General features: G+C 44.4%; 1 protein-coding gene across 5 annotated transcripts in view; it reads left to right on the plus strand.

The window, feature by feature from the left end:
* The first annotated feature begins 100 nt into the window (after positions 1-100).
* LOC106573497 (S phase cyclin A-associated protein in the endoplasmic reticulum) overlaps positions 101-27,350 on the plus strand; it is a 91,524-nt gene continuing 64,274 nt past the window's right edge. For 2 of the 5 annotated variants that reach the window (XM_014148591.3, XM_014148592.3), the window contains exons 1-11: positions 101-414; positions 3,831-3,948; positions 4,840-4,916; positions 5,123-5,320; positions 18,061-18,161; positions 18,589-18,705; positions 20,535-20,662; positions 20,823-21,082; positions 24,889-25,218; positions 26,878-27,045; positions 27,201-27,264. In XM_014148591.3, the coding sequence (XP_014004066.2) occupies positions 244-414; positions 3,831-3,948; positions 4,840-4,916; positions 5,123-5,320; positions 18,061-18,161; positions 18,589-18,705; positions 20,535-20,662; positions 20,823-21,082; positions 24,889-25,218; positions 26,878-27,045; positions 27,201-27,264 (1,732 nt within the window). In that variant the 5' untranslated portion in view covers positions 101-243. The remainder of the gene's footprint in view (positions 415-3,830; positions 3,949-4,839; positions 4,917-5,122; positions 5,321-18,060; positions 18,162-18,588; positions 18,706-20,534; positions 20,663-20,822; positions 21,083-24,888; positions 25,219-26,877; positions 27,046-27,200; positions 27,265-27,350) is intronic. The other 3 variants (XM_014148594.3, XM_014148595.3, XM_014148596.3) reach the window with 3 other exon arrangements.

Genomic DNA, 27,350 nt, shown 5'->3' on the forward strand with positions numbered 1-27,350 from the left:
AATTCCACCCCTAGCCTCAATTCTTGTTTTGTGATTGGTTTATATTTCTTCTGTTTCCGCCTAAAAAATGAATGATTGGATAGTCTGAAACTGTCATACATTTTATCATACACTTCCGGCAAAATGCTATGTAGATTAGATATGTCAGTGGTGTCTTATGTCGTTTCCATCAACACATAAAACACAACAATTTAGCACATTTCTAAGACGTTTAGCTTTTACCCTGAGAATTGAATTACGTAAATGTCAAAAGACAGTCGCAACGATGGACGACGGCGTGGCGGTTGTCAGCACCGATTCGGTATTAGAATTGGACAAGGCGGGGACGGGAGGGAGAGGTCTGGCAGCAACAGCTCAGGGTCCTCGCATGGAGGAGGAAAAAGCAGGAATACTCCCATAACCGTTGCCTTGAAGGTACTGTAACTAGCTCTATTTTCAAGTTCTACTATAATGTAACTATGACCTGCAAATTAAGACCGCGTTCAGATAACTAACTTGGCTAGTTACTGGCTAGCCAACTTTCAATAATACACTGAGTATACTAAACATTAGGAACACACTCCTATTAATATTGAGCTCCCGGTCACGACCAGGGTCGAACCCCAGGCTGTAGTAGCGCCTTCGAAGGCATTTATATTTTGTCTTGACCATTCACCCTCTGAATGGCACACACATACAATCCATGTGTAAATTGTCTCAAGGCTTAAAAATCTTTGTTTAACCTGTCTCCTCCCCTTCATCTACACTGATTGAAGTGGATTTAACAAGTGACATCAATAAGTGATCATCGTTTTCACCTGGATTTACCTGGTCAGTCTATGTCATGGAAAGAGCAGGTGTTCTTATTTTTTTTTTTACACTTATCGTATAGGATGCCCTCACACACGATGTATTGACAGGAAAATCTATACTATAGAATTTGTAAGTATTGGTTACAGTGACCTGCCAAAATACAGGGATGCATTGCTGATGACACCAACGGGTTGTTGTTTTTTTAGGCAAAGTGGTGTTTTCAAAAAGAGAACCTGCTGTCACATGAAATCTGCTGCAGACCTCATAGCTAGTAACAACATTCATTGTGAAACTACTCATCTGGCACAAAGTTGCAGGAAGACCATGTGGTTTTGTGTTTATCTTCCAGCCTTGTATGATTCATCAACTGCCGAGTCCAATAGGATGCTGCTGTTCCTCAGCTTCTCTGGCGAGTGCAAGCTTACATTAGCACACTCCTTGAGTCTGCAGTTTCACACATCACTGGCAGCGGAGGACAGGGTCTGAGAGGCAGGCCTACTGTGTGTGTGCACATTTAAAGTTTTAATGTCACATGCCCAAGTACAGTGAAATGCTTTCTTGCAAACTCAACCCAATAATGCAATAATCAATAACAATGCATTACTAGAAAAAAAATACAAGAGAAATAAGAAATATTAACTACACAATTAAGTAAGCATACTATATACAGGAAATATTTTAGTTAGTTCCAATACCACATGACTGCGCGGTGCTGTGGCAGAGGGAGTGAAAGGGGGCTGCGATGCAGCGCTGTGAGATGACAGAAGAGGAGAGACGCTGTAAACAGATAGCAGAGGAGAGCCGGCAGGCAGAAAGGCAGCAGTGGTCTGCAGCACGGGGGTGGCTGGCTGCTAGCTCAGCACTGATTACAGACAGATCAGATGGGGGTGAAAGGACCATCAGCCCGCTAAGCACCCGGCTCGCTCAATCACAATTGGAGTAGTTGACACAGCTGGTCAAGTTGCTATAGCAGTTCGAGCTACACACAGTCTATTTTGGTCCTGCTGTCGGATGACTATGTCACCTTGCACAAGTGGCAATGCCGACGAGGGGAAACAGGTTGGCTGAAGTTGGCTGAAAAAGTATGTCAGGGGCGGATAAGGACGAGGAACCTGCTTACAGACTCTACTTCTATTCTGTATGTATCTTCTAATCTCTGTCTCTTCTCACTCTCCCACTTTCTGCATGTGTCTGTTTGTAGACCTGCTTTTAGAATGAAAACCCTACACCTGCTCCTCAGGACTGGCCCTTTCCTGTGCATATGTAGAGGCTCAGTTTATAAACCAGTTAGCATAACACATGCTCCAAAAACAACCTGCACTGTCTTAGTTAAATAAAGGTTAAATAAATAAATAAAAAATTCCATAGTGAAGGCCAGGTGGCAGCAGCTGATTAAGTGGAGCAGGAGAGCCTTTCTGTAAGCATTGCCAGCCTTAGGCTGTACAGCTAGGCAGCCAGCAGTCAAGTCGATAGGCTTCCCTGCAAGTCAAGAGTGATCCCTCATCAGATGGCTGCCAAGCCCAGGAAACGCAGTGTAAATATTTACTGCTATGATAACAATAGCTTGCTATTTGTTAATTTTCAGTGGGGTTTGGCTACTCTATTTGATGTGCAGCCTCAGTGATGTTGGTGTTTGATCCTATTATCCTCTTCTATAGTAATAGAATGGAGCTTATATGTAAAGGATATGTTTTTTGCTCACTAAAAGTAGGTCAGTTGTGAATATTCCAGAAGGACATGAAATGGTAGCTGACCAGGACACTGCTTGCTGTTTATGCATGCGTAAAACCTAATGAGTCATATGAGCATGTAGCCTGTTCTGTCAGCAGGCTAGGATACTATAGTGTGGGAGTTTCACACAGAAGAGATACCATGGGCTTGATTAAAAGATAGAAGTACCTCCGTATTGTCAGACACTTCGTTTGGTAGATAAACGGTAATGGTAGTGTTGTAATTAGTTTCTTTGAACAGTGTCATGGAAGTCATTATTTTGTTGTAGTCTTTGTGAATGGCAGTGACAGTTGAGACTCGAGAGAAAACCATTTCTCATGACATGACTCGGTTGCTATTACGGACAGAATGCAGAGGACCTTGAGTCTGGTTCAGGTCCCGATTTTTGATAAGCAAGTCCAAATTTAGGTAGCCGTTTTTATAGTCTAATTGGGTTACCAGTAGATTTAACTTTGTTATCCACCGGGAGATTATTTTGCATTTAAACTCAAAATAGTGTCGCTGTAAATCAATTCTATTCTGTATGTGGAAAATATGCAAAATCTTCAAATGCAGAGTCTTTAATTGGCATTGCAAAGTGGGACTCAGTGCTTATAGAGCGTAAATCAGATTTGCTCTTGGCATTCATGCATGGGATCCTATCTAGACCATGCTGTGATGTGCCTGCTTGTCTGTCTGTGCATACATGTTTGTGTGTGTTCGTGCACATGTGCGTTGGTGTGTGAGGAAGAGTTAAGAGCGGAGCGAGCAAGAGATTTTGGCATCCGCTCAACTTGCATGACTAACTCAATGTCACATGAGGTGCCCAGGGAGAGGCCAGAGCCCAGGGAGAGGCCAGAGCCCAGGGAGAGGCCAGAACCCAGGGTTCAGAGACACCTCTATTATAGCACAGTACTCTGCATTTATTCATGACAAATAATTTGATGCCCCCATGTTAATTTAACCCAAACCTATGTTTCTATGTCCTGTTACTAAGCACCATAACATAACACGCAGGTGTGAAGAGCCGTGTTGTCTTGTGCTGTTCAAAACATCACATGCTTTATATGACCTGTGTGGGGCAGGTTTCCTTGGCCATAAAACACTTGTGCACATTCTCTAGTGTAGCCTAGCCTACAGTATATGTAGGGCAACTATGCTGCATAGTAATGTACTATTAATCTACTGTTTTGTACAAAGCACCAGGTTTCATCCACAGCGTGTTGTCAATGTTATGAACTCATCCATGGAGTCCTACAGCTGGGTTATATGCCTTCATGTATTTTGATATTTGGTACCATTTAATGTGGTCCCCATTTTGTCTGCAGGCGTCCTTTCAGCGGTCAAACAGCCATGACAAGGTGAGGAAGATTGTGGCAGAAGAGGGCCGTGCTGCGAGAAATCTCATTGCCTGGAGTGTTCCTCTGGAGAACAAAGAGGAGGAAGGTCAGTCAAAATGCGCACAGACACACACACACACACACACACACGCTCAAATGGACCTGATAATACTGTATGTATCAGTCTGATGTAAAAGGAATGACTGTTTTTATGTGTACAGATGCGTGTTTCTTTGAAGTAGATTCGTGAGTCCAGACTCTGCTCTTGGCTGTAATACAATATCTCCCTTAACAAAATGACAGCCTTTGATTCACCTCTGTTATTCAATGCATTGGCCTTCATATATTTCCCTTCCCTGAGACGACTGAAGTCAAAACAGGTGTCAAGGTGATGTGTCATTTCACTGGTCCCTCATCAGATTAAAAAGATCAATATAACTCCGACTTAATGAGCTTCACACCCTCTAGTAGTGGAGGAATGTTTAATGGGTTGACAGAAACTATCAGTTTGCTAGCTTTTAAACATGGTTGATCATGATTAGGAACACAACAATTAACCCAGTTAGTCCTTTGATTGAACACTGGCGGAATATTTCATAACTGTCTGGATGGGCTCCGCAATGGGTAACGACAACAAACCAGAAAGATGTTATTGGTATCACAGATTGAACCTGCTCATGCACACAGCCGTTTGGTCATTGTATCAGGGTTGTTTCCCCACAGTATTTGGGAATGCTACCTACTCTGACAATGTTGTGCAGAGAACAGTGTGAGAGAGGAGGGAGAGAGTGCGTTCTCTTCTCTCTTGCAGGGCTTTGGGTCAGTCTTTATTGTGCGTGTGCGGTTCTGTACTTTTATGTTTTGTTACTCCCACAGGCCATATTCCATCTTTGGCAAAACAAAGGGTGACCAGATCAATGTAAAAGCTATGTGGCTTTTTTAGAACTAATAGCTTGTTCTTCTGGAATTTAAACATTTTTCGTTTTATGTTTCACAGGGAAGTCCAAGACTCATACAAACGGCAATTTGAGGAATCAGAGAATTAACTCTGGACTGCATAGGAATAAGAAACAGGTGTGCATATTGTCATCTTTTAATATTAGCTTACATACTTATTCTAGTTTTGCCTCCTTTATGAAATAATAAAACCTAAAGATGGATGAAATATTTTGCTCACTGCTATTTAAGCACATGTACCACTAGAGAGCATTGTAGACCTAGCAACATCCTATTCTTTGCCTCAACATTATGCTTTGTCTCCTCTTCTGCTGTCTCTTCAGAATACAGGCCTGGACAACAAGAGCACAGCCGGGGCCTTGCTTGACAAGGGAGCAGAGAAGAGTCCCACCAAAGCCAGGCAGCCGCGCAAGGTGGACCTGCGAGCACGATACTGGGCCTTCCTCTTCGACAACCTGCGGCGGGCAGTGGATGAGATCTATGTCACCTGTGAATCTGATCAGAGTGTGGTGGAGTGTAAGGTAGGGCTTTGGACCTTAAGTTGTGACCCTAAACACCCCTACCTCAACAGGGTCCTCAACAACAAAAATTTGAGCAACTGGAGGCACTGCAGAGCACCACACTTCATCAACACTAGAGGGGGATATTGAGTTGATAACAGGGTTCTCCTGCTCTCTCACATTCCTCTTGTTCTCTGGTTAGTGTCAGAGGGGCCTTTGAAGGCTTGCTGGGTGAGAGAATTATCACAGGGCACTCTCCTGGGTTTGTCTGGAGGGAGTAGATATTAATGACATGGTGTAAACAATGTGGGTGTGTGCTATGTGGTGTAAGGGCTGTGCTAGTGGGCTTGGAATGGGGGTCCCTGTTTAGGCCAACAATGAATGTGGCGTTCTATATACTCCGCTACTGATGGCACACAATAAGTATATTGGGATTTTGATAATACACAGTAATGCTTTTGTTTACTAGGCAGAGCCTGTGGTATAATCCTACTTCAGGGCTGGCCTGCCATGTTGATCTCGGTATACACTGCTCTGCTGTATCGATCAGTCTGCCATGCAGCATTATGCTGAGCATGGTTGTGGTGACCGCGTGTGGTCAGTGCTGGAACACACTGCCCCTGCCTGTGGTCTCCATGCTGACAGTGGGGCTGTGTGAGATGTAGTCTGGCTGTTGTGTGTTCCCACCCCAGTGAAGTCTAATGAGCTGGGCTCATATACCCCCCGTCCCCGTTAGTCCCACCCAGCCAGCCTTAGCCTGGCCCTAATGGACTGACTGACTCTGATAAATGATAGAATTAGCTGGAGGAGAAGCAGAGTGCTCTGATTCCACCCGGCCACAATCCCCTGGAGCAGTGTAAATCTGGACTTTGCGCTCTCACTCAAACACAAACAGCCCCTCAGCGCTCTGCCACCCACAGACACGCATCTCTGGCCTGGCATCACTTTGTACTCAGGCCTATAGACTAGTTTTGATTCTAAACCAGGGGGGAGGGGTTTTCTAATCTAACATATGGATTTGTTTTAAGATGGTCATACAAAGGTTTATTTAGCTATTTGATTTTGAATTTTAGGACCCCTCAAAACAAATATATAAAACAAGTAAATTATTAATAATATATTGAAACATTAAATTAAAGAAAGTTTGTTTTTAAAGTGAGATATAAGAAAGGTCAGGAAACAATGTATTTAACCCCTTATTTTAAGCACTAAACTACTTCATTATAGAGTGCATTCGGGAAGTATTCAGACCCCTTGACTTTTCCCACAAATTAAATATCACATTTACATAAGTATTCAGACCCTTTGCTCAGTACTTTGTTGAAGCACCTTTGGCAGCGATTAGAGCCTCGAGTCTTGGGTATGACACTACAAGTTTGGCACGCCTGTATTTGGGGAGTTTCTCTCATTCTTCTCTGCAGATCCTCTCAAGTGTCGCTGGACAGCTATTTTTAGGTCTTTCCAGAGATGTTCGATTGAGTTCAAGTCCGGGCTCTGCCTGGGCCACTCAAGGACATTCAGAGACTTGTCCCGAAGCCACTTCTGTGTTGTCTTGGCTGTGTGCTTAGGGTCGTTGTCCTGTTGGAAGGTGAACCTTCGCCCCAGTCTGAGGCCTGTCCTGGAGCAGGTTTTTATCAAGGATCTCTCTGTACTTTGCTCCATTCATCTTTCCCTTGATCCTGACTCGTCTCCCAGTCCCTGCTGCTGAAACACATCCCCACAGCATGATGCTGCCACCACCATGCTTTACCGTTGGGATGGTGCCAGGTTCTCTATAGACGTGACACTTGGCATTCATGCCGACGAGTTCAATCTGGTTTTCATTAGACCTGAGAATCTTGTTTCTCATGGTCTGAGAGTCCTATAGGTGCCCTTTGGCAAACTCAGTGGGCTGTCTGTCGTCCTGCCCCTGAGCAAGGCAGTTACCCACTGTTCACCTGACGCCGAAGACGTGGATGGCGATTAAGGTAGCCGTCCACACCTCTCTGATTCAGTGGGGTTAGGTTAAATGCAGAAGACACATTTCAGTTGAATGCATTCAGTTGTACAACTGACTTGGTATCCCCTTTCATGTTATTTTTACTGAGCAGTGGTTTCCATCTGGCCACTCTACCATAAAGGCCTGATTGGTGGAGGGCTGCAGAGATGGTTGTCCTTCTGGAAGGTTCTCCCATCTCCACAGAGGAACTCTGGAGCTCTGTCAGAGTGACCATCGGGTTCTTAGTCACCTCCTTTACCAAGGCCCTTCTCCCCCGATTGCTCAGTTTGGCCGGGTGGCCAGCTCAAACTTCTTCCATTTAAAAATGATGAAGTCATTGTGTTCTTGCGGAACTTCAATACTGCAGAAATGTCTTGGTTCACTTCCCTAGATCTGTGCCTCGACACAATGATGTCTCGGAGCTCTACGGACAATTCCTTCGACCTCATTGCTTGGATTTTGCTCTGACATGTACTGTTAACTGTGGGACCTTACATAGACAGGTGTATGCCTTTCCAAATCATGTCTAATCAATTGAATTTACCACAGGTGGACTCCAATCAAGTTGTAGAAACATGTCAAGGAGGATCAATGGACAATAGGATGCACCTGTTCTCAACATTGAGTCTCATAGCAAAGGTTCTGAATACTTAGGTAAATAATACTTTCCGAATGCACCCTATACTTCCATTCATTTTTAAACTTGCACTGGGGTACCTTCAGACAAGTCTAGTGAGGCTTGTGGGCGTTCAACATGTAAGTGTTCGTGAGAGACTCGCCTTTCCATAAAGGGGTCATATTTAATTTGTAGCCCAAACTGTTCTAATGCTACAGACAGAAGTTGTCAGATCGGCTGTACTGACTTCATATGAGTCTTGTGACTCTTGTGGGGGTCTTAGAGCAAAACAACCGACATGTTCGTGAGAGTCTCATCTTCCATAGAGGGGTAATAGTATGTAGACCAAACCGTTTTTGTGAGATGACAGATTTTCGGGATGTCTCAAAGTCCGACAAACACAGCTGTAGCTCTGCCACCTATCACTGCAGATGCGGAAGGGCGACATCGTTGGATGTGCTGGAATGAGAGACTCAGCCCAGATATCTTTAGTTTGAAGAGACATTTGTACATTTCTGCAGGGAGTGTTAAGAACTGTGAGGAGATTTCAATGGTGTGCTTGTTTTTTCTTGAATGAGACTAACAGACCAACGGAGACCATTCAGCCCTTCCTTCATCAACACTGGTTCATCTTTTGTGGTTCCCCCCCAGCCAGTAGAGCCTGCTGCAATCTGATTAATGCTTGTATATTAATAACGTTCACATCTCTTGAACCCACATCCCCCAGGTCTAATTAGTTCTTATCAACCATTTGTTCCGTCCGGTCCCTGATTTATGACACATCATACTACACTACCGTGCAGGGGAGGAGGCTCTGAGTTATTTTAAACGGAGAGCTACTGTAGAAGCCATCCACTGCATCATGAAGTATGACATTGGAGAAACTTCAAAGCAAAAACAGGCATAATTGGCACACAATATATTGTTAGAAACTAAAAGTGAAATTGAATTGGCTTTCACTCATCTAAACGTTTTAATTTAATTGTTACCAGAATGACCACTTTTTTTTACTGCTCACCAGGCTTCATTTGACCTCTAGCGGGTTTAGATCTTTATGCAGTCCTCAGGAAATCTTATGTATTTCTATTTAGGTGAGTAGTATTTGTAGGTAAGTGTTTTTAGTTTGTTGTGAATGTAGTTTTTTGCCTCCCTTCAGCTGTGGTCCCTTCATTATCAAATGAAGTCGGCAGCAGCGGAGGGCCTGGCTGAGGCTGTGAACTAACTAATCAGCAGGCCTGCTGCTGGACACATCTTTCACTGGCCTGACTTGTCTATTAACTAAAAGCACTGTGAAGCTTTACTCTCAATTACCACTCCCTCCACACTCCCCATCAATCACCAATGTCTGTTTCACTAGAGCTCTGCCTGGGCTGATTTCTGAGCAGGCAACAGACAGGCTCTGCAGGGTTCCATACTGCAACCAAACAGTCACATTTTTAATTGTTTACTAGGTCACACAGTTTTTGGTTCACAATTTTTTAAATTCAAGCAGTAATGTGCGATTGACCAAAAATCTGAAGAGGCAACAACGGCACTGGAATGCCCCCGTCTGCATGTGTCAGGGCTCAACATAGCCTATAGGCAAGGTTTTTGAAACCCTCTGGGCCAGTCCATCATAACCGTCAGTGGCCCACTTGGGCCTGTGAAAAAAATAGGGTAATAATGCTCTACACTGAACAAAAATATAAGTGCAACATGTAAAGTGTTGGTCCCATGTTTCATGAGCTAAAATCAAAGGCCCAGAAATTTCCATATGCACAAAAAGCTTATTTCTCTCATTTTATGCACAAATTTGTTTACATCCCTGTTAGTGAGCATTTCTCCTTTGCCAAGATAATCCATCCACCTGACAGGTGTGGCATCTCAAGAAGGTGATTAAACAGCATGATCATTACACAGGTGCACCTTGTGCTGAGGACAATAAAAGGCCACTATAAAATGTGCAGTTGTCACACAACGCAATGCCACAGATGTTTCAAGTTGAGGGAACGTGCAATTGGAATGCTGACTGCAGGAATGTCCACCAGAGCAGTTGCCAGTGTTCATTTCTCTACTGTTGTTTTTGAGATTTTGGCAAGTACGTCCAACCGGCTTCAGAACCACAGACTACGTGTAACCTCGCCAGCCCAGGACTTCCACATCCGGTTTCTTCACCTGAGGGATCATCTGAGACCAGCCACCTGAAACTGTGGGTTTGCACAACCAAATAATTTCTGCACAAACTGTCAGAAACAGTCTCAGGGAAGCTCATCTGGGTGCTCGTTGTCCTCACCAGGGTCTCGACCTGACTGCAGTTTGGCGTCATAACTGACTTCAGTGGGCAAATGTTCACCTTCGATGGCCAATGGCACGCTGGAGAAGTGTGCTCTTCACGGATGAATCCCGGTTTCAACAGTTCCGGGCAGACGGTGTGTATGGCGTTGTGTGGATGAGCGTTTTTCTGATGTCAATGCTGTGAACAGAGTGCCCCATGGTGGCGGTGGGGTTATGGTATGGCAAGGAATAAACTACAGACAACAAACACAATTGCGTTTTTATAGATGGTAGTTTGAAGGCACTGAGATGCCGTGATGAGATCCTGAGGCCCATTGTTGTGCCATTCAGCCGCCGCCATCACCTCATGTTTCAGCATGATAATGCACGGCTCCATGTCGCATGGATCTGGACACAATTCCTGGAAGCTGAAGCACTCCCATTTCTTCCATGGCCTGCATACTCACCTGACATATCACCCATTGAGCACGTTTGGGATGCTCTGGATCGACGTGTACAACACCGCGTTCTAGTTCCCGCCAATATCCAGCAACTTCGCACAGCCATTAAGGAGGAGTAGGACAACATTCCACAGGCCACAATCAACAGTGTGATTTAACGCTATGTGAAGTAAATGGTGGTCACTCACACCAGATACTGATTTTTTTGAAATTTATTTTTTACATTTTATTTGTATCCAGCTTTACCTTTTTAAGGGGTCTGTGACCAACAGATGCATATCTGTATTCCCAGTCATATGAAATCAATAGATTAGGGCCTAATGCATTTATTTCAATTGACTGATTTCCTTATATTAATTGTAACTCACAAAAATCTTAAATCTTTGCCTGTTACGTTTGTTTTTGTTTAGTGTACATTGCCATACCATTTAAATAAAATGGCGCAACCAAAAAAAGTAAAAAAAAATGTATTTTCCGAGACACAAATTAAGGTGCAAGTGTCAGGCCAAAATATTTAATTTGGCTTGATCAGTTGTGGCTTAAAACATACCTACAAACAGATGACTATTAGGACAATTTAAGTTGCTTTAGCAATGGCAAATATACTTCACATGAGTAGACAACATGCACCAATAAGCCATACATCCTCAACAGCTCCCACGTATAGGCCAACATTGCTGTTCTTCCAAATGGCCACCTTCACACCACATTCCGCAGCAGCTTTTGCGCATCACATACTCTTTCACCTGCACATTAAACCTGTTTCTGTTTACGTAGTTTAACTCGTTTTGGGATGGTGCTTTTATGACAATGTGGGGTGCTGTCTGTTTGTATTTGGGAACCCATTGTCAAAAGTCCCCTCTTGACTTCAACCTGTTGTGTGTTGGTATATGGAAATTGTATGTAACTGTTCATTTTGCTTATGATTATCCAAATATTATGATTATCCATCCAGTATTGTAAAAATGGCGCCGGAAGAAATGGCAGCAGTTCTACGGGCGCCAAACCAATTGTGCTATTATGTGTTTGTTTTTTTCGTGTTATTTGTAACTTATTTTGTACATAATGTTTCTGCAACCGTATCTTACGGCAAAAAAGAGCTTCTGGATATGAGGGCAGTGAACACTCAACCTTGGACTAGACAAAGATTTTTTTCTACAACAAGGAGGACGACATTCTCCAAACACCCCACAGGGCCGACATCCCCGTTATTTGCAAGAGGAAGCGACGCAGGTACAGAGGACAAAGAGCCGGATACCTGGTCATGACCCGGAGAAGGCAAGTGGGAAAGCTGCCGTTATCGTCAATACTACTCGCCAACGTGCAATCATTGGACAATTAATTAGACGAGGTACGATCATGAATATCCCACCAACGGGACATCAAAAACTGTAACATCTTATGTTTCACGGAATCGTGGCTGAATGACGACATGGATATTCAGCTAGCGGGATATACGCTGCACCGGCAAGATGGCACAGTACACTCCGGTAAGACGAGGGGGGGGCGGTCTGTGCATATTTGTTAACAGCTGGTGCACGAAATCTAAGGAAGTCTCTAGATTTTGCTCGCCTGCAGTAGAGTATATTGTGATAAATTGCAGGCCACACTACTTGCTTAGAGAGTTTTCAGCTATACTTTTCGTGGCTGTTTATTTACCACCACAGACAGATGCTGGCACTAAGACCGCACTCAATCAGCTGTATAAGGAAATAAGCAAACAGGAAACCACTCACCCAGAGGCGACGCTCCTAGTGGCCGGAGACTTTAATGCAGGGAAACTTAAATCAGTTCTACCAAATTTCTATCAACATGTTAAATGTACAACCAGAGGGAAAAAAAATTCTAGATCACCTGTGCTCTACACAAAAACGTGTACAAAGCTCTCCCTCGCCCTCCATTTGGTAAATCCAACCACAACTCTATCCTCCTGATTCCTGCTTACAAGCAAAAATAAAAGCAGGAAGCACCAGTGACTTGGTCTATGAAAAAGTGGTCAAATGAAGTAGATAGCAAAACAGTCCTGTAGTTTAGTATCACAGACTGGAACGTGTTCTGGGATTCTTCCGATGGCATTGAGGAGAACACCACATCAGTCACTGGCTTTATCGATAAGTGCATCGAGGACGTCATCCCCACAGTGACTGTACGTACATACCCCAACCAGAAACCATGGATTACAGGCAACATTTGCACTGAGCTAAAGGGCAGAGCTGCCGCTTTCAAGGTGCAGGACTCTAACCCGGAAGCTTACAAGAAATCCTGCTATGCCCTGCGACGTACCATCAGACGCTGGTCGGATGTGGCAGGGCTTGCAAACTATTACCGACTACAAAGGGAAGCACAGCCGCGAGCTGCCTAGTGTCACGAACCTACCAGATGAGCTAAATCACTTCTATGCTCGCTTCAAGGCAAGCAACACTGAGGCATGCATGAGAGCATCAGCTGTTCCGGACGCCTGTGTGATCACGCTCTCCGTAGCCGACGTGAGTAAGACCTTTTAAACAGGTCAATATATACACAAGGCCGCGGGGCCAGACGGATTACCAGGACGTGTGCTCCGGGCATGTGCTGACCAACTGGCAGGTGTCTTCACTGACATTTTCAACATGTCCCTGATTGAGTCTGTAATACCAACATGTTTCAAGCAGACCACCATAGTCCCTATGCCCAAGAACACAAAGGCAACCTGCCTAAATGTACTCGCGTCCGTAGCCATGAAGTGCTTTGAAAGGTTGGTAATGGCTCACATCAACACCATTATCCTAGAAACCCTAGACCCACTCCAATTTGCACACCGCCCAAACAGACCCACAGATGATGCAATCTCTATTGCACATCACACTGCCCTTTCCAACCTGGACAAAAAGAACACTTACGTGAGAATGCTATTCATTGACTACAGCTCAGCGTTCAACACCATAGTGCCCTCAAAGCTCATCACTAAGCTACGGATCCTGGGACTAAACACCTCCCTCTGCAACTGGATCCTGGACTTCCTGACGGGCCGCCCCCAGGTGGTGAGGGTAGGTAGCAACACATCTGCCATGCTGATCCTCAACACTGGAGCTCCCCAGGGGTGCGTGCTCAGTCCCCCCCTGTACTCCCTGTTCACCCACAACTGCATGGCCAGGCACGACTCCAACACCATCATTAAGTTTGCAGACGACACAACAGTGATAGGCCTGATCACCGACAACAACGAGACCGCCTATAGGGAGGAGGTCAGACCTGGCCGGGTGGTGCCAGAATAACAACATATCCCTCAACGTAACCAAGACTAAGGTGATGATTGTGGACTACAGGAAAAGGAGGACCGTGCACGCCCCCATTCTCATCGATGGGGCTGTAGTGGAGCAGGTTGAGAGCTTCAAGTTCCTTGGTGTCCAGATCACCAACAAACTAGAATGGTCCAAACACACCAAGAAGGTCGTGAAGAGGGCACGACAAAGCCTATTCCCTCTCAGGAAACTAAAAAGATTTGGCACGGGTCCTGAGATCCTCAAAAGGTTCTACCACTGCAACGTCAAGAGCATCCTGACTGGTTGCATCACTGCCTGGTACGGTAATTGCTCGGCGTCTGACCGCAAGGCACTACAAAAGGTAGTGCGTATGGCCCAGTACATCACTGGGGCTAAGCTGCCTGCCATCCAGGACCTCTACACCAGGCGGTGTCAGAGGAAGGTCTTAAAAATTGTCAAAGACCCCAGCCACCCCAGTCAAAGACTGTTCTCTCTACTGCCGCATGGCAAGCGGTACCGGAGTGCCAAGTCTAGGATAAAAAGGCTTCTCAACAGTTTTTACCCCCAAGCCATAAGACTCCTGAACCGGTAATCATATGGCTACCAAGACTATTTGCATTGTGTGCCCCCCCCAACCCCTCTTTTTACGCTGCTGCTACTCTCTGTTTATCATATATGCATAGTCATAGTCATGATATAGCCTGTCAAGATACTCTATGTTGCATGAATTCAGAATGGAAATACAATGAAATTGAAGAATGATTTAATTATTACTCTCACAATTTCACAAATTTTCAACATGTATTTTCCTCACTCAGTAGGCTACGCTTGACAAGCAGTTCCCTTATTCCACCAGTTGGCATTATGTATAAGCATGGTCATGGCTGTGCGTAAATTTTAAGCACACTGAAGGGAAGGTTCATATTGATTGGCCCCTGGTATTTCAAAAGTTCTGTCTTGGTTGAATATTTGCGATGTTCAGTCATCATGGAATAGCCTGCCTTGAAAATCCGACATTTCATCTAGGCTCTTTGGTCCTTGAAAAGTCATTGAAGTTATGGTAGCCAAATTAGAAGTTCTACTGCTCCGATTTAATTATTCTGTAATTTAATTTCTGATCAGTTATTATGAGAGATGTAGCCTAGGTGCTTTCGTTTTGTTTCCCGCCGTTGAAAAACCACATGCAGTTATTATGAGAGATGTAGCCTAGGTGCTTTCGTTTGTTTTCTGCTGTTGAAAGGTGTTGTGCTAGTCTGTTAAAACCACATGCAGTTATTATGAGCAAGACGACATTGAATGTTGGCTTCAACTTGATTTACCTTGCAAAGAGTTTCATTACTTAGGAAACCGGTTTTTGGTCGCTTTCTCTTTTTTGAAACATGATACAGTAACCACTCTAACTCTTGAACATCTCAAATGGTGAGACTGACTAGCTACCACATGGACAGACTTCATTAATGTGTTTGTCTCGCATGCTGTCTATTTTGTCAGGCAATGGTCACATTATTCTGACATATTTTAGAATATAAAAATAATGTGAATGTCAATGCATAATGCAATTGGGTAGGCTTATTAAAAAGTGGTAATGCATACAGTCCCTGAAAACTTGAATTCAGTCCTTGAAAAAGGCCTTGACTTTGACTTTCCAATGTCTGTATGAACCAGGTATAGGTTACTTGCTCAGCCTGCAAATGAAAGATAAAATCCCCTACTATTGAAATGATGCATGCCCGTTTGTTTTCCTGTCAGATCTTGACCCAGGACAGTATTTCTTTTTTCATTCCTGCAAATAGCTTTCAGTTGGCACTGGCCCAGTGTCTGCTGTGTGCGGTAGCGCATAGGGTCTATATGTCTACCACGTTGTGTAGCGGTTAGCATGCTAATGATAGAGTAACCATTTTCTAGTAGACAACTAACTACAAAGTAGTCTATGCTTACCTGGCAGAATCATTATTATTTGCATCAATCCTGTGGCAATTTTGATTTGAAAACTCCATCACAAGTGCCCTACAGAAACACAGCTAGCCAAACAACTGACTGGCTTGTGCACACCTGAATTAAAGGGTAACTAAGTACACACACACAAAAAAAATCAACATTTGTCATATTTCCAAGACTTCAAATGGTCCCCTGATGTGGTTTAAGCATGGTTGTGGACTTAGAAAAACAACACAATTGGATGTTCTATTAAAAAGTGACATTTTTGAGAGTGAAATCCTGTTACTGTGGTATCCCTTTGGTATGAAGTATCATTTTTTCAAAAACTGATCTCTAGAGGATTTTGCAGAAAAGAACACTTGGCACTTTAAAACTGCAATAAATAAATGTTGCGCTTAATATTTATTTATTATTATTTAAGTCTATCAAAATCAATGTAAAAACGTTAGTATAGAATCCTGTCTAGTCTTCCCATCCTAGTATGTCCCCTCTGTTTGTTTCACTAGAGCTCTGGGTTGGGCTGAGGGGACAGGCTCTAGTCTTCACAACTGACCCTGTCAGATGACCTATAATAATTTAAAGAAATGTGACTCATTATGTAGCGTACCAGTTTGACTGTTATAAGATTTTGTATTTCAATAGCCACCTTCACAGAGGCTGGGAAATGAACAGTGGGTAGAGTTCTAGGTCCTAGACTCTGAGATTAGGTATCAGATGGACAATGGGGTGGCGTCACCAGACTCTTCCTGTGCCAGTAGCAAGAAATGATTACAAGCCAATTCAATTTGTCTTGGCCCCTCTAGTAATGTCATTGGTAATTTCAGCCCCACCTCTTGTGGTGGATCAGTGGGGCAGGGAGAAGTATTTTACTGAACTCCTTTTGTCCTCCCTTATTCTGGGCTGAATAGCGGGCCTCCTACCTGTGTGTGCGGGTGAGATGAGCTCCACTCACTGAGCCTGGCCCAGATAACCATCCCTCTCTGTTTTATAGAGGCACCGGGGGGGGGGGTTTACTGGAGCCCCAGTGTGCTGTTGGATAGAGCCTCTGAGATTCTCCCCAAATAAAGACACTACAAAGGGGGCAGTTATCTGTGCCACTCTCCTTCACTGGGGCTTAGCTTCCAAAGTGAAGTTTTTGTTGTTGTTGTGACATACCCAAATCTAACTGCATGTAGTTCAGGACCTGAAGCAAGGATATGCATATTCTTGATACCATTTGAAAGGAAACACTTTGAAGTTTGTGGAAATGTGAAATGAATGTTGCAGAATATAACACATTAGATCTGGTAAAAGATAATATAAACAAAAAAAGAATTGAGTTTTCTATTTTAAAAAAAAATTCTGTTTTGAAACGCAAGAGAGGATTCTAGGTATAATTTCGATTTTGTCCACAAGATGGCATCGGTGTGTGCTAAGCTTCAGACTGATACAGTGAAGAATTACCTCGCAACACAATACTTTAAATGAAGTCTGCCAGGAGTTTGCCCAAATGTGCCAAATTGGTCAAGTTATACATTTTCAAGTACATAACTATAGAGAACATACATCAAATTCTATGGTAATAAAAATAATTACACACTCCCAGCAATGTCAGAGACAGCCGTGGGGTCAAACTGTAGAACCCAGTTCTCTACATTTTGAATGAAAAAATTGATTTTATCAAACGAAACTAGGCTACATTTTATCTCTAGGACCCTCAGGGTGACAAATCAGAGCAATATTACTGAATGTAAGTACATTATTTACCTTCAGCGGTGAGTGTATCAAATCAGTTGCCGTGAAAAGTGTTTAGTTGTTGTGCACTATCACAATAGTAGGGTATTTTTTTTCTGTAATAGCTACTGTAAATTTGACACTGCAGTTAGATTAACAAGAATTTAAGATTTCTTGCCCATATAAGACATGTCTATGTCCCAGAAAGTTGGCTGTTGTATAAATAATTTTCTAGTCAAATTATCGTATATTGAGCAACAACCGTCGACAAAGTAGTTTCTCATTGTCCTGATATTTTTTTGCATTTGTTTAATTTAACTAGGCAAGTCAGTTAAGAACAAATTCTTATTTACAATGACGACCTACCAGGGAACAGTGGGTTAACTGCCTTGTTCAGAACAACAGATTTTTACCTTGTCAGCTCGGGGATTCAATCCAGCGCTCTTTCAGTTGCTGGCCCAACGCTCTAACCACTAGGCTTCCTGCCGCCCCGATATGTGGATGAAAGCTCCACTGAGATGTCCCCCTGTCTGTGTCTGAAAGACATGTCTTTATTTCAGGAGGTGCTGATGATGTTGGACAACTATGTGCGGGACTTTAAAGCTCTGATTGACTGGATCCAGCTGCAGGAGAAGTTGGAGAAAACAGATGCCCAGAACAGGTGATCTATCTATGCCTTGGCTCTCTTCTTTTCTCACTCGCGCTCGCTCGCTTGCTCCCTGAGGGGAACCTCTAAGTGCCATCTCTGCTCTCTGGCTTTGAGTCACAAACACACTAGATCAATAGGCTTGCCTTGGCTGTAATTCAAGGTGATCCACCCGTTTATTGGCTCCTCTTTAACACAATGACCACAACACCATTAAATGGGTATAAAAATCCAAGCTTTTAAGTTGCCTCCCAAGTTGTACATTTTAAAGTACGCTGTTGATTGGTCAGTCAACCTGCAACTTTTGTGTATGTTTCTGTGTTCCCATAAGTTGAATTCTTTTTAACTAAAGTGAGATACAAATCTCCCCCTATGGTACTACAGTATATTACAATTTTATATATATATATATATTTATTTTGTTTGTCCTCTCTGAATCCAGACCCACGTCTTTGGCTTGGGAAGTTCGTAAGATGTCCCCAGGTCGTCATGTGATGCCCAGCCCCTCATCTGACAGGATTGTCCACTCACCTAGTGCTCACCGCGCCCTAAACTTTGGGTAAGATTTCTCCATCTCATTTCTGGTTTGGTTGACAGCCCTAATCTCCACTGTTTCTGATCTGAACTCAAAGTGCTTACCATCATATTAATGTAATGACTACCAGTCATTATGAACACACACCATTATACAGCAGTCATCAAAATCCCTCCTCACTAGCACGTTCTGGGCAGCAGCATGTCCTCTGTTTCCTCTCAGCTATATTCTGTGTAATACAGTCAGCCATCATTACATGTTCACAGTTAGAGTAAAGGGAACACCAATGCTAATTTGATTAAAAAAAATAGCATTAAAACTTCTAATTAATAAATCAATGTGCAATATGATGTGCCAACTGGTCTGGGTTGGTAGTGGCTGTACTGTGATCTGCTGGTAAGGGGATTGATTGCTGATGTTGAGGCATTTGTTTAATGTAATTTGTCAAGTCTCACTAGCCTCGCCACGCCACAGAAACAGTGGGAGGTATAGATAAAAGTGTGGTTAAAGACTGCTGAAGCATCGGTTCAATATGTGCGGTGCCCTGTAATCGGATGCTCGAGGAAATGGGTATTGATCATTAGGGAGGTTTGTAGACCCTGAGAGTGTAGGGAGGAAAGCCGGGGTCAGACACCAGCCTGGGCGAAGCAGATGGAGCTGCTCACCTTATGGTCACCTCTTATTACTCTTGCTGGAGTAGTCAGTGATGTCACAGTCATTATTTAGAATAGTGGTCACCAACCGGTCAATCTTCAATGCATTCCTAGTCTATTTATTTATTGTTATTTGTGTTGCTCTGTTGGCGGTACAGTAGGTGCACTTGATTCAGAGGCCCTGTGCACCTTCTTAAGCAATGTGTTCCCATTTTGAACAACTTAATTTGTCTGAAAAGCGGACCGGGAGATCTGTGGCTAAATCGAGTGCACATACTGCGCTGGCCAATCGGATAGCTCAAATCACCTTGCCTATGGCTTCCACGACCCCAGCCACAGTTTGATACTAGCCTACCTGAGATTTCATAACTTTTAAAATCATGACCGGAGAGAGACTGTCAAAGAATATAGCAAAGCGCTGCAGTTTTTATGACTGAGTTTGTCTAATTTCATTCAGCACTGTCAACAATGTTTTTGTTCAACACTATTATGAAGCATAAAACGTGCTTCTCCCTACTTCCACTCTTGCTGTAGCTGCAATGAATGAGTAGCCAGGTGTATCGATAGCCTGGCATTTTTATTATTAGCATCTTGTCGTGTCTATTTTAATATTGAGGAATATTTCACTTTCTCTGGTCATAGCAACAACATGAATTTGTGCATGAGGCAGATGCGGTGCTATTTGAGTTTCGCCATCAGGTGGAAGACTGTATTCCCTTTCTGGTCAGTCTCACCCGTGGAAAGGAAGTAGAGAGCAGGGACTGTGAGAGGCAGACCCTCTGCTGCTCTCTCCCTCCCTCTGCTGAGACTAAAAACTGAACTTCAGTGCGTTCAAGACAACTGGGAACACTGGGGAAAAAACTAGCTCACTCTGGGGAGAAATCGCTTTGAACGGTCATCCAACTCGGAAACTCTGGTATCTTTTCTAGAATGTAACATTTAATGTTACGTTCTGAGTCATGTTTAAAAAATAAATCTGAGTGGTAGTTTGATGCTTGCTTTTTGACTGCGAAAGTTATCTTGACTCAGAAAAGGTTGGTAACCACCGGTTTAAAATGTACTGTTGGACCGGCAGTTGTGTAGAGGAGAAGCTGTGTCTATTAAAACAAATAATTTATACTGATCTCTGTGGTGAAATGCTTCTGTGTATGTTGACATTGCGCTCGTCTGGTTTTGAGTGATTTGTGTTTATCTCTCCAGTGGTCACCCACCCACACTGGCCATAGGTCGTCTGTCCCACACGGGCCCCAGCTGGGCTGACCGGGTCAAGTCCTCCCAGTCCCTTCCCGTCCCCAGCCAAGTCAACAACTATCCCGCTGAGAAACCAGGTAAGCAGAGCCACCGCATGAAATTTAGAGGCTGCGCTATATGATGGTTTCATGGTCTTTTTATAATCAGTGCATGTAAACCCTTGAGGGTGTGTATCCTCTTCTGATTGTCTGCGGCGCAACACTTCTAATGAGTGTGTGTGTCCTTCACTGTGTCCAGGTAAGAAGGACTCTGAGGGCTGGGAGACAGTCCAGCGTGGGCGTCCGGCACGGCCTCGCTCTGCCACCATCGTAGCCAAGGTCAGCCCGGTGCTGGCCCACATCAGCCCTAAAGATGATATCAACAAGGAGAACCAGCAGCCCCCTGGCAGGCCCTGCCCCCTGGACAAAGACGAGGGTCGGTGTGAACAACCAATCCCTGAGGAGCCCGACCCCCTGGAGGAGTTGCCAGGAGACTCAGAGAAGGGTCACATGATGGAGGTAGGGATGGGGGTTAAAATAATTTCACAATTCGAATAGTGGCATGTATTTTTGTTGGATAACGTCTTTTTTATTTTATTAAAAAAAATGTACGTAGCTACGTTTTTTTAAACTGAGCACTGCTGCGTGAGGGAGAGAGGCTGACGCGCTTTCAGACCCTTCTCTAATGCTGCATCTTCGGAGGGCTGTGTGTGTAGCGAGGAGACTGAGTGAGAGCAAGAGAGACGCCAAGGAAACTCGGTTACAGCCAAGACTAGCTAACTTGTAGCAGCCACAATGTTATTTATCATCCTGTAAAACAGTGCCTGTCTTGACTGTAGTAGCATAGAGAAGCTAGCTAGCTAGCTAGCTAGCTAGGCTAATTGAGGCCACAAGCTGTGCTTTCTCCCCAACCCCATTCAGATAAAACAACAGCCTACCTGTTGGTTGCTTGTTGTATCCTACTCCTTCAGCTGTTATTTACAAAAATACATGGGTGCACGATATCTAAGGAAGTCTTGAGGTTTTGCTCGCCTCAGGTAGACTATCTCATGATAAGCTGTAGAACACACTATCTACCTCGAGTTTTCATCTGTATTTTTCATAGCTGTCTACATACCACCACAGACTGATGCTGGCAATAAGACCGCACTGAATGAGCTGTATTCCGCCATAAGAAAACACTCACCCAGAGGCGGTGCTCCTAGTAGCTGGGGACTTTAATGCAGGGAAACTTAAATCCGTCATACCAAATTTCTATCAGCATGTTAAATGTGCAACCAGAGGGGGAAAAAAACTCTGGACCACCTTTACTCCACACACAGAGATGCGTACAGAGCTCTCCCTCGCCCTCCATTTGGCAATTCTGACCATAATTCTATCCCACTGATTCTTGCTCACAAGCAAAAAATTTAAAGCAGGATGCACCAGTGACTCGGATCAATAATAAAGTGGTCAGATGAAGCAGATGCTAAGCTACAGGACTGTTTTGTTAGCACAGACTGGAATATGTTCTGGGATTCCTCCGATTGCATTGAGGAGTACACCACTTCAGTCATTGGCTTCATCAATAAGTGCATCGACGACGTCGTCCCCACTGTGACCGTACATACATACCCCAACCAGAAGCTATGGATTACAGGCAACATTTGCACTGAGCTAAAGGGCAGAGCTGCCACTTTCAAGGAGCGGGACTCTAACCCGGAAGTTTATAAGAAATCCCGCTATGCCCTGCGACGAACCATCAAACAGGCAAAGCATCAATACAGGACTAAGATCGAATCATACTACACCGGCGCTGACGCTCGTCGGATGTGGCAGGGCTTGCAAACCATTACAGACTACAAAGGGAAGCACAGCCGAGGTCTGCCCAGTGTCACAAGCTAAACTACTTCTACGCTTGCTTCGTGGCAAATAACACTGAAACATGCATGAGAGTACCAGCTGTTCCGGAAGACTATGTGATCACACTCTTCGCAGCCAATGAGATTAAGACCTTTAAATACAGCAACATTCACGAGGCCGCAGGGCCGGACGGATTACCAGGACGTGTACTGCATGCATGCGCTGACCAACTGGCAAGTGTCTTCACTGACATTTTCAACCTCTCCCTGTCCGAGTCTGTAATACCAACATGTTTTAAGCAGACCGACATAGTCCCTGTGCCCAAGAACATTAAGGTAACCTGCCGAAATGACTACCGACCCATTGCACTCACGTCTGTAGCCATGAAATGCTTTGGAAGGCTGGTCATGGCTCACATCAACATCGTTGTCCCAGAAACCCTAGACCCACTCCAATTCCCATACTGCCCTAACAGATTCACAGATGATGCAATCTCTATTGCACTCCACACTGCCCTTTCTCACCTGGACAAAAGGAACACCTATGTGAGAATGCTATTCATTGACTACAGCTCAGCGTTCAACAGCATAGTGCCTTCAAAGCTCATCAATAAGTTAAGGACCCTGGGACTAAACACCTCCCTCTGCAACTGGATCCTGGACTTCCTGACGGGCCGCCATCAGGTTGTAAGGGTAGGTAACAACACATTCGCCACGCTGATCCTCAACACGGGCCCCTCGGGTGCGTGCTCAGTCCCCTCCTGTACTCCCTGTTCACTCATGACTGCATGCCAAGCACGACTCCAACACCATCATTAAGTTTGCCGATGACAAAACAGTGGTAGGCCTGATCACCGACAACGATGAGAAAGCATATAGGGAGGAGGTCAGAGACCTGGCCATGTGGTGCCAGAACAACAACAACCTCTCCCTCAATGTGATCAAGACAAAGGAGATGATTGTGGACTACAGGAAAAGGAGGACCGAGTACGCCCCCATTCTCATCGACGGGGCTGTAGTGGAGCAGGTTGAGAGCTTCAAGCTTCTTGGTGTCCACATCACCAACAAACTAACATAGTCAAAGCACACCAAGATAGTCGTATAGAGGGCAAAACAAAATTGTCAGACTCCAGCCACCCTAGTCATAGACTGTTCTCTCTGCTACTGCACTGCAAGCAGTACCGGAGCACCAAGTCTAGGTCCAAGAGGCTTCTAAACAGATTCTACCCCCAAGCCATAAGACTCCTGAACATCTAATAAAATGGCCACCCAGACTATTTGCATTGCCTTGCCTCCCTCCCTCTTTTACACCATTGCTACTCTCTGTTGTTATCATCTATGGATAGTCACTTTAATTACAATTCCTACATGTACATACTACCTCAGCTAACCAGTGCCCCTGCACATTGACTCTGTACCGGTACCCCCTTGTATATAGTCTGGCTATTGTTATTTTAGTGCTGCTCTTTAATTACTTGCTACTTTTATTTCTTATTCATATTATTTAAACTGCACTGATGGTTAGGGGCTCGTAAGTAAGCATTTCACTCTAAGGTCGACACATGTTCTATTCAGCACATGTGACTAATAAAATTTGATTTGATTCTCATTTCGCTATCTTTTTAATTCCGTAATTGTATTCCATCTTGCATTGCGTTAGTGAACTCTCACTCCACTTCTACACATTTAGCCTTTTTGCTGCTTTGATTGGCCAACATAAGCTACACGTGATGGCTAGCGGTCTTTTTATGGGGAGCACTGTGCATCCAAATTCTATTGAAGAGTTTGTTTTATTAAATGAATCATTTGAAATGTCATGGTATATCCTTGTCTGTAAGAATGTCACATTGATATTTCAATTTATTTTAGAAAAAGCCTTTTCAGTCAAATCGGGTAAAGAAAAATGTATTTGCTAAAATGAATACTCACAAGTATTCTAATACTAATGTCTGTTCAGATATTAAAATAACCTTGCACATCCCTAGTACTGAGCCCTGAAGTCACTCACCCTCCCAGCAGTCCCCAGATATCAATTATTCAGGACGACAGGAGACGTGGAGCAGAGTAACACAAGACCGTTTTATCACTTACATTGTTTTGGTTTTGGGCTCCACATTATTCATAGACAGCCTTTCCAGACAGGGCATATCAGTTTTAACACAATTGCTCGTACACTGACACTTCAGATGCAGAAATATGCTATTTTCCCTCTCATTAAATAAATACTCATTGCCTCGGAACACACTGGGTATGGGTGTATTCTAGGCATTGCTTATTTGAAATACATATTTCATGTATTTCCACATTGTGTTTATTTGATGTTTTGATGAGAATTGAATGTTTAGGGCATGTTATTGCCAACCTCCCTGCATGATGTGTGTTTTCAGCTGTGTGTTAATTGTTTTTGTTTGTGTTTTACTGCTCTCATGAAATGCTTGGAATATGCATGTCTTGAATGTTGTGTGTGTGATTGTGTTGGTACAGCCCCCATCAGACAGTGCGCAAGACTTGGGGCAGCGTGTCAACGCACCCTGTGAGGACGCGCCTCCCCCCATACCAGCCCCAACCCCTACCCTTTACCTTACCCAGGACCCAGACCCTACGATATTCCCAGCCCTATCCCTACCAGTCCCTGCCCTAGCCCTCCCTCCGTCCCTAGACCCGGCCCAGACGGACGGGGCCTGTGCTCTTGGGGACTATGGGACTGCGGGGGGCACGTCACAGGGCATGGCAACATCTGCTCCAGGACTGGCTGAGGCTCCCATGGCAGCGGTGAAACTGGAGAGTGTGCTGGACCCCAAAGAGCTTTCCACTGTGAGTGCTGAGAGATGGAGGAGCAGAGGGAGGGGAGGGCTCAGGGCAGGGGGGTCATGGATCCCCCATGGACCTTCAGCGCCTAAACAAAGTCAATCTACAGAGCCTCCAGCCACAATGTGCTAACATGACAGGCGGCACAGCCCCCTCAGAACAGCTCCGTGCCAGGTAGGCAGGACAGTTTGTATGGGGGTGTTGGTGGTTGGCTGTGAGAGGATGTCCATGGGGCTCTTGTTGTGAGAGCTCAGAAAGCAGTGTCTGTCATGCTTGTTGCTGGTACTCCTGAAGTGGCTGGCCCAGTTGTTATGCTGTGTTGAGGAAGTGGCCACTAATCAAAACGACTGTGCTTTGAGCTGAAATGGTGCGAACCTGTGACAGGGTATCCAGTTCAGGGACAGGTTCAGCCCAAAGGGCCAGGGATCATGGCATGTGTACAATGGCTGTGTCAGGTATTAGTTTGTTTTCTGTCTCCACTGTGCATTAAGTGATCAGCAACCGTCCTGTGTCAGGTTTATTACTGCCTCATTTGGCATCATAAGTAGTCTCTCTGGAGTTAATCGAGGAGAACCTCCTTCACTAGCAGGGCTACTGTCATAGATACCTCCACAGCACTTTAACCTCTTCTGAAGGCCATTCATTATACCTAGAGATGGAGGGCTTCTAAATGGTCTACAGGGAAGTTATCTAAGCTTAGATCAAACACAGGCAGACCTGGTCTTAGTGCTGGGCCAGGCCAGACGCCTCTTTGGGTGGCTCAGATAAGCCCAGTGCTGTTTAGACTGCACTGCAGGCCCCTAGTTAGAGAGAAACTGCCTCAGTGGTGAGAGAAACCTCTCCCTCATTATGTTAGACTGGAGCTCTGGCCTCTCTGGACTGGAGTGCTGCTAACTGTCTGTCCTCCCTGATAGTGATTGGACGGCAAGTAGCCTAGAGGTTAAGAGTGTAACTGAAAGGTTGCTGAGTCGAATCCCCGATCCGACAAGGTGAAAAACCTGTCTGTACCGTTGAGCAAGGCACTTAACCCTAAATGCTCCTGTAAGTCGCTCTAAATAAGAGCGTTTTCTAAGTTACTAAAATGTAAATGTAATTTGTGACTAAGGAAAGGCAGTTTGTCAAGTTCGTTGTAAATGTAAAGACTAATAGAAATGGAGACATGGGCTCCATCAGGCTGTTTAGACTCATCTAGTAAGTATTTATTCCTACACCATGTCAGTGAATTGGTCCCATGGTTGTGCCTCCTTCCACCATCTCGTCATTCTCCCAGTGAACATGTTCTGCATGACTCCTGAATGCTTCCTCACCTGTGAACTTGTGATTGATCGTGTGGTGCGGTTTGTGCTTTTGGGTTTGATGTTCTTTTCTGTTTTTACATGTTAGGATACTAAGGGTCTTGGGAACTTTTCTAAATAGTACCGTTAGAGCTGTATGAAATTAAGAGTCATTGTTCTTGAATATAAAATTCATGGAATCTTTTAAGTTGATCACACCAAGCCCACCAGTATATACATGTAATAACATATTTCACAATCTTGATAAAAGCAATAGACAACATTCCTGCATTTTACAGAGGTAGAGATAGACCCTGACTGCCAGTGGCTTAGTGAAACCTGAATGAGTAAGAAAGTGCTGTATGTGAGCGTGTGTGTGTCGTGTGTCCAGCCCCAGTCCATGGCAGAGGTCCTGGCAAAGAAGGAGGAGCTGGCTGACCGCCTGGAGAAGGCCAACGAGGAGGCTATCGCCAGCGCCATCGCTGAAGAGGAACAGCTGACCAGAGAGATCCAGGCTGAGAACAATGACCTGGAGACTGACAATGAGAGTGACTTCTCTGTAAGACACAGACCCCACACACACTCTCTCAATTTTCTTTGGTCATATGAAGTGCTTTTGAAGTGGTAGGATCTCTTTCCCCCAGGTCTTGAGTTTTGCTCGCCTTGTAATATCCAATTTATTGCCAGTAATCGTGAACTGGTTCTCTCCCCCAGGCCAGCATTGGCAGTGGAGGTGGATTCAACATGGATTGGAGTGACATGCTAGCTGACTATGACGGTAAATCTCTTGTCTGTTTAATTGTAATATATCTATAATGAGATGGGTTGAGTGTTGATGCTCTTGCTAAAGACACAGATGTGGTC

The sequence above is a fragment of the Salmo salar genome, chromosome 16, assembly GCF_965601325.2.
Source record: "Salmo salar chromosome 16, fSalSal1, whole genome shotgun sequence".
Lineage (NCBI taxonomy): Eukaryota > Metazoa > Chordata > Actinopteri > Salmoniformes > Salmonidae > Salmo > Salmo salar.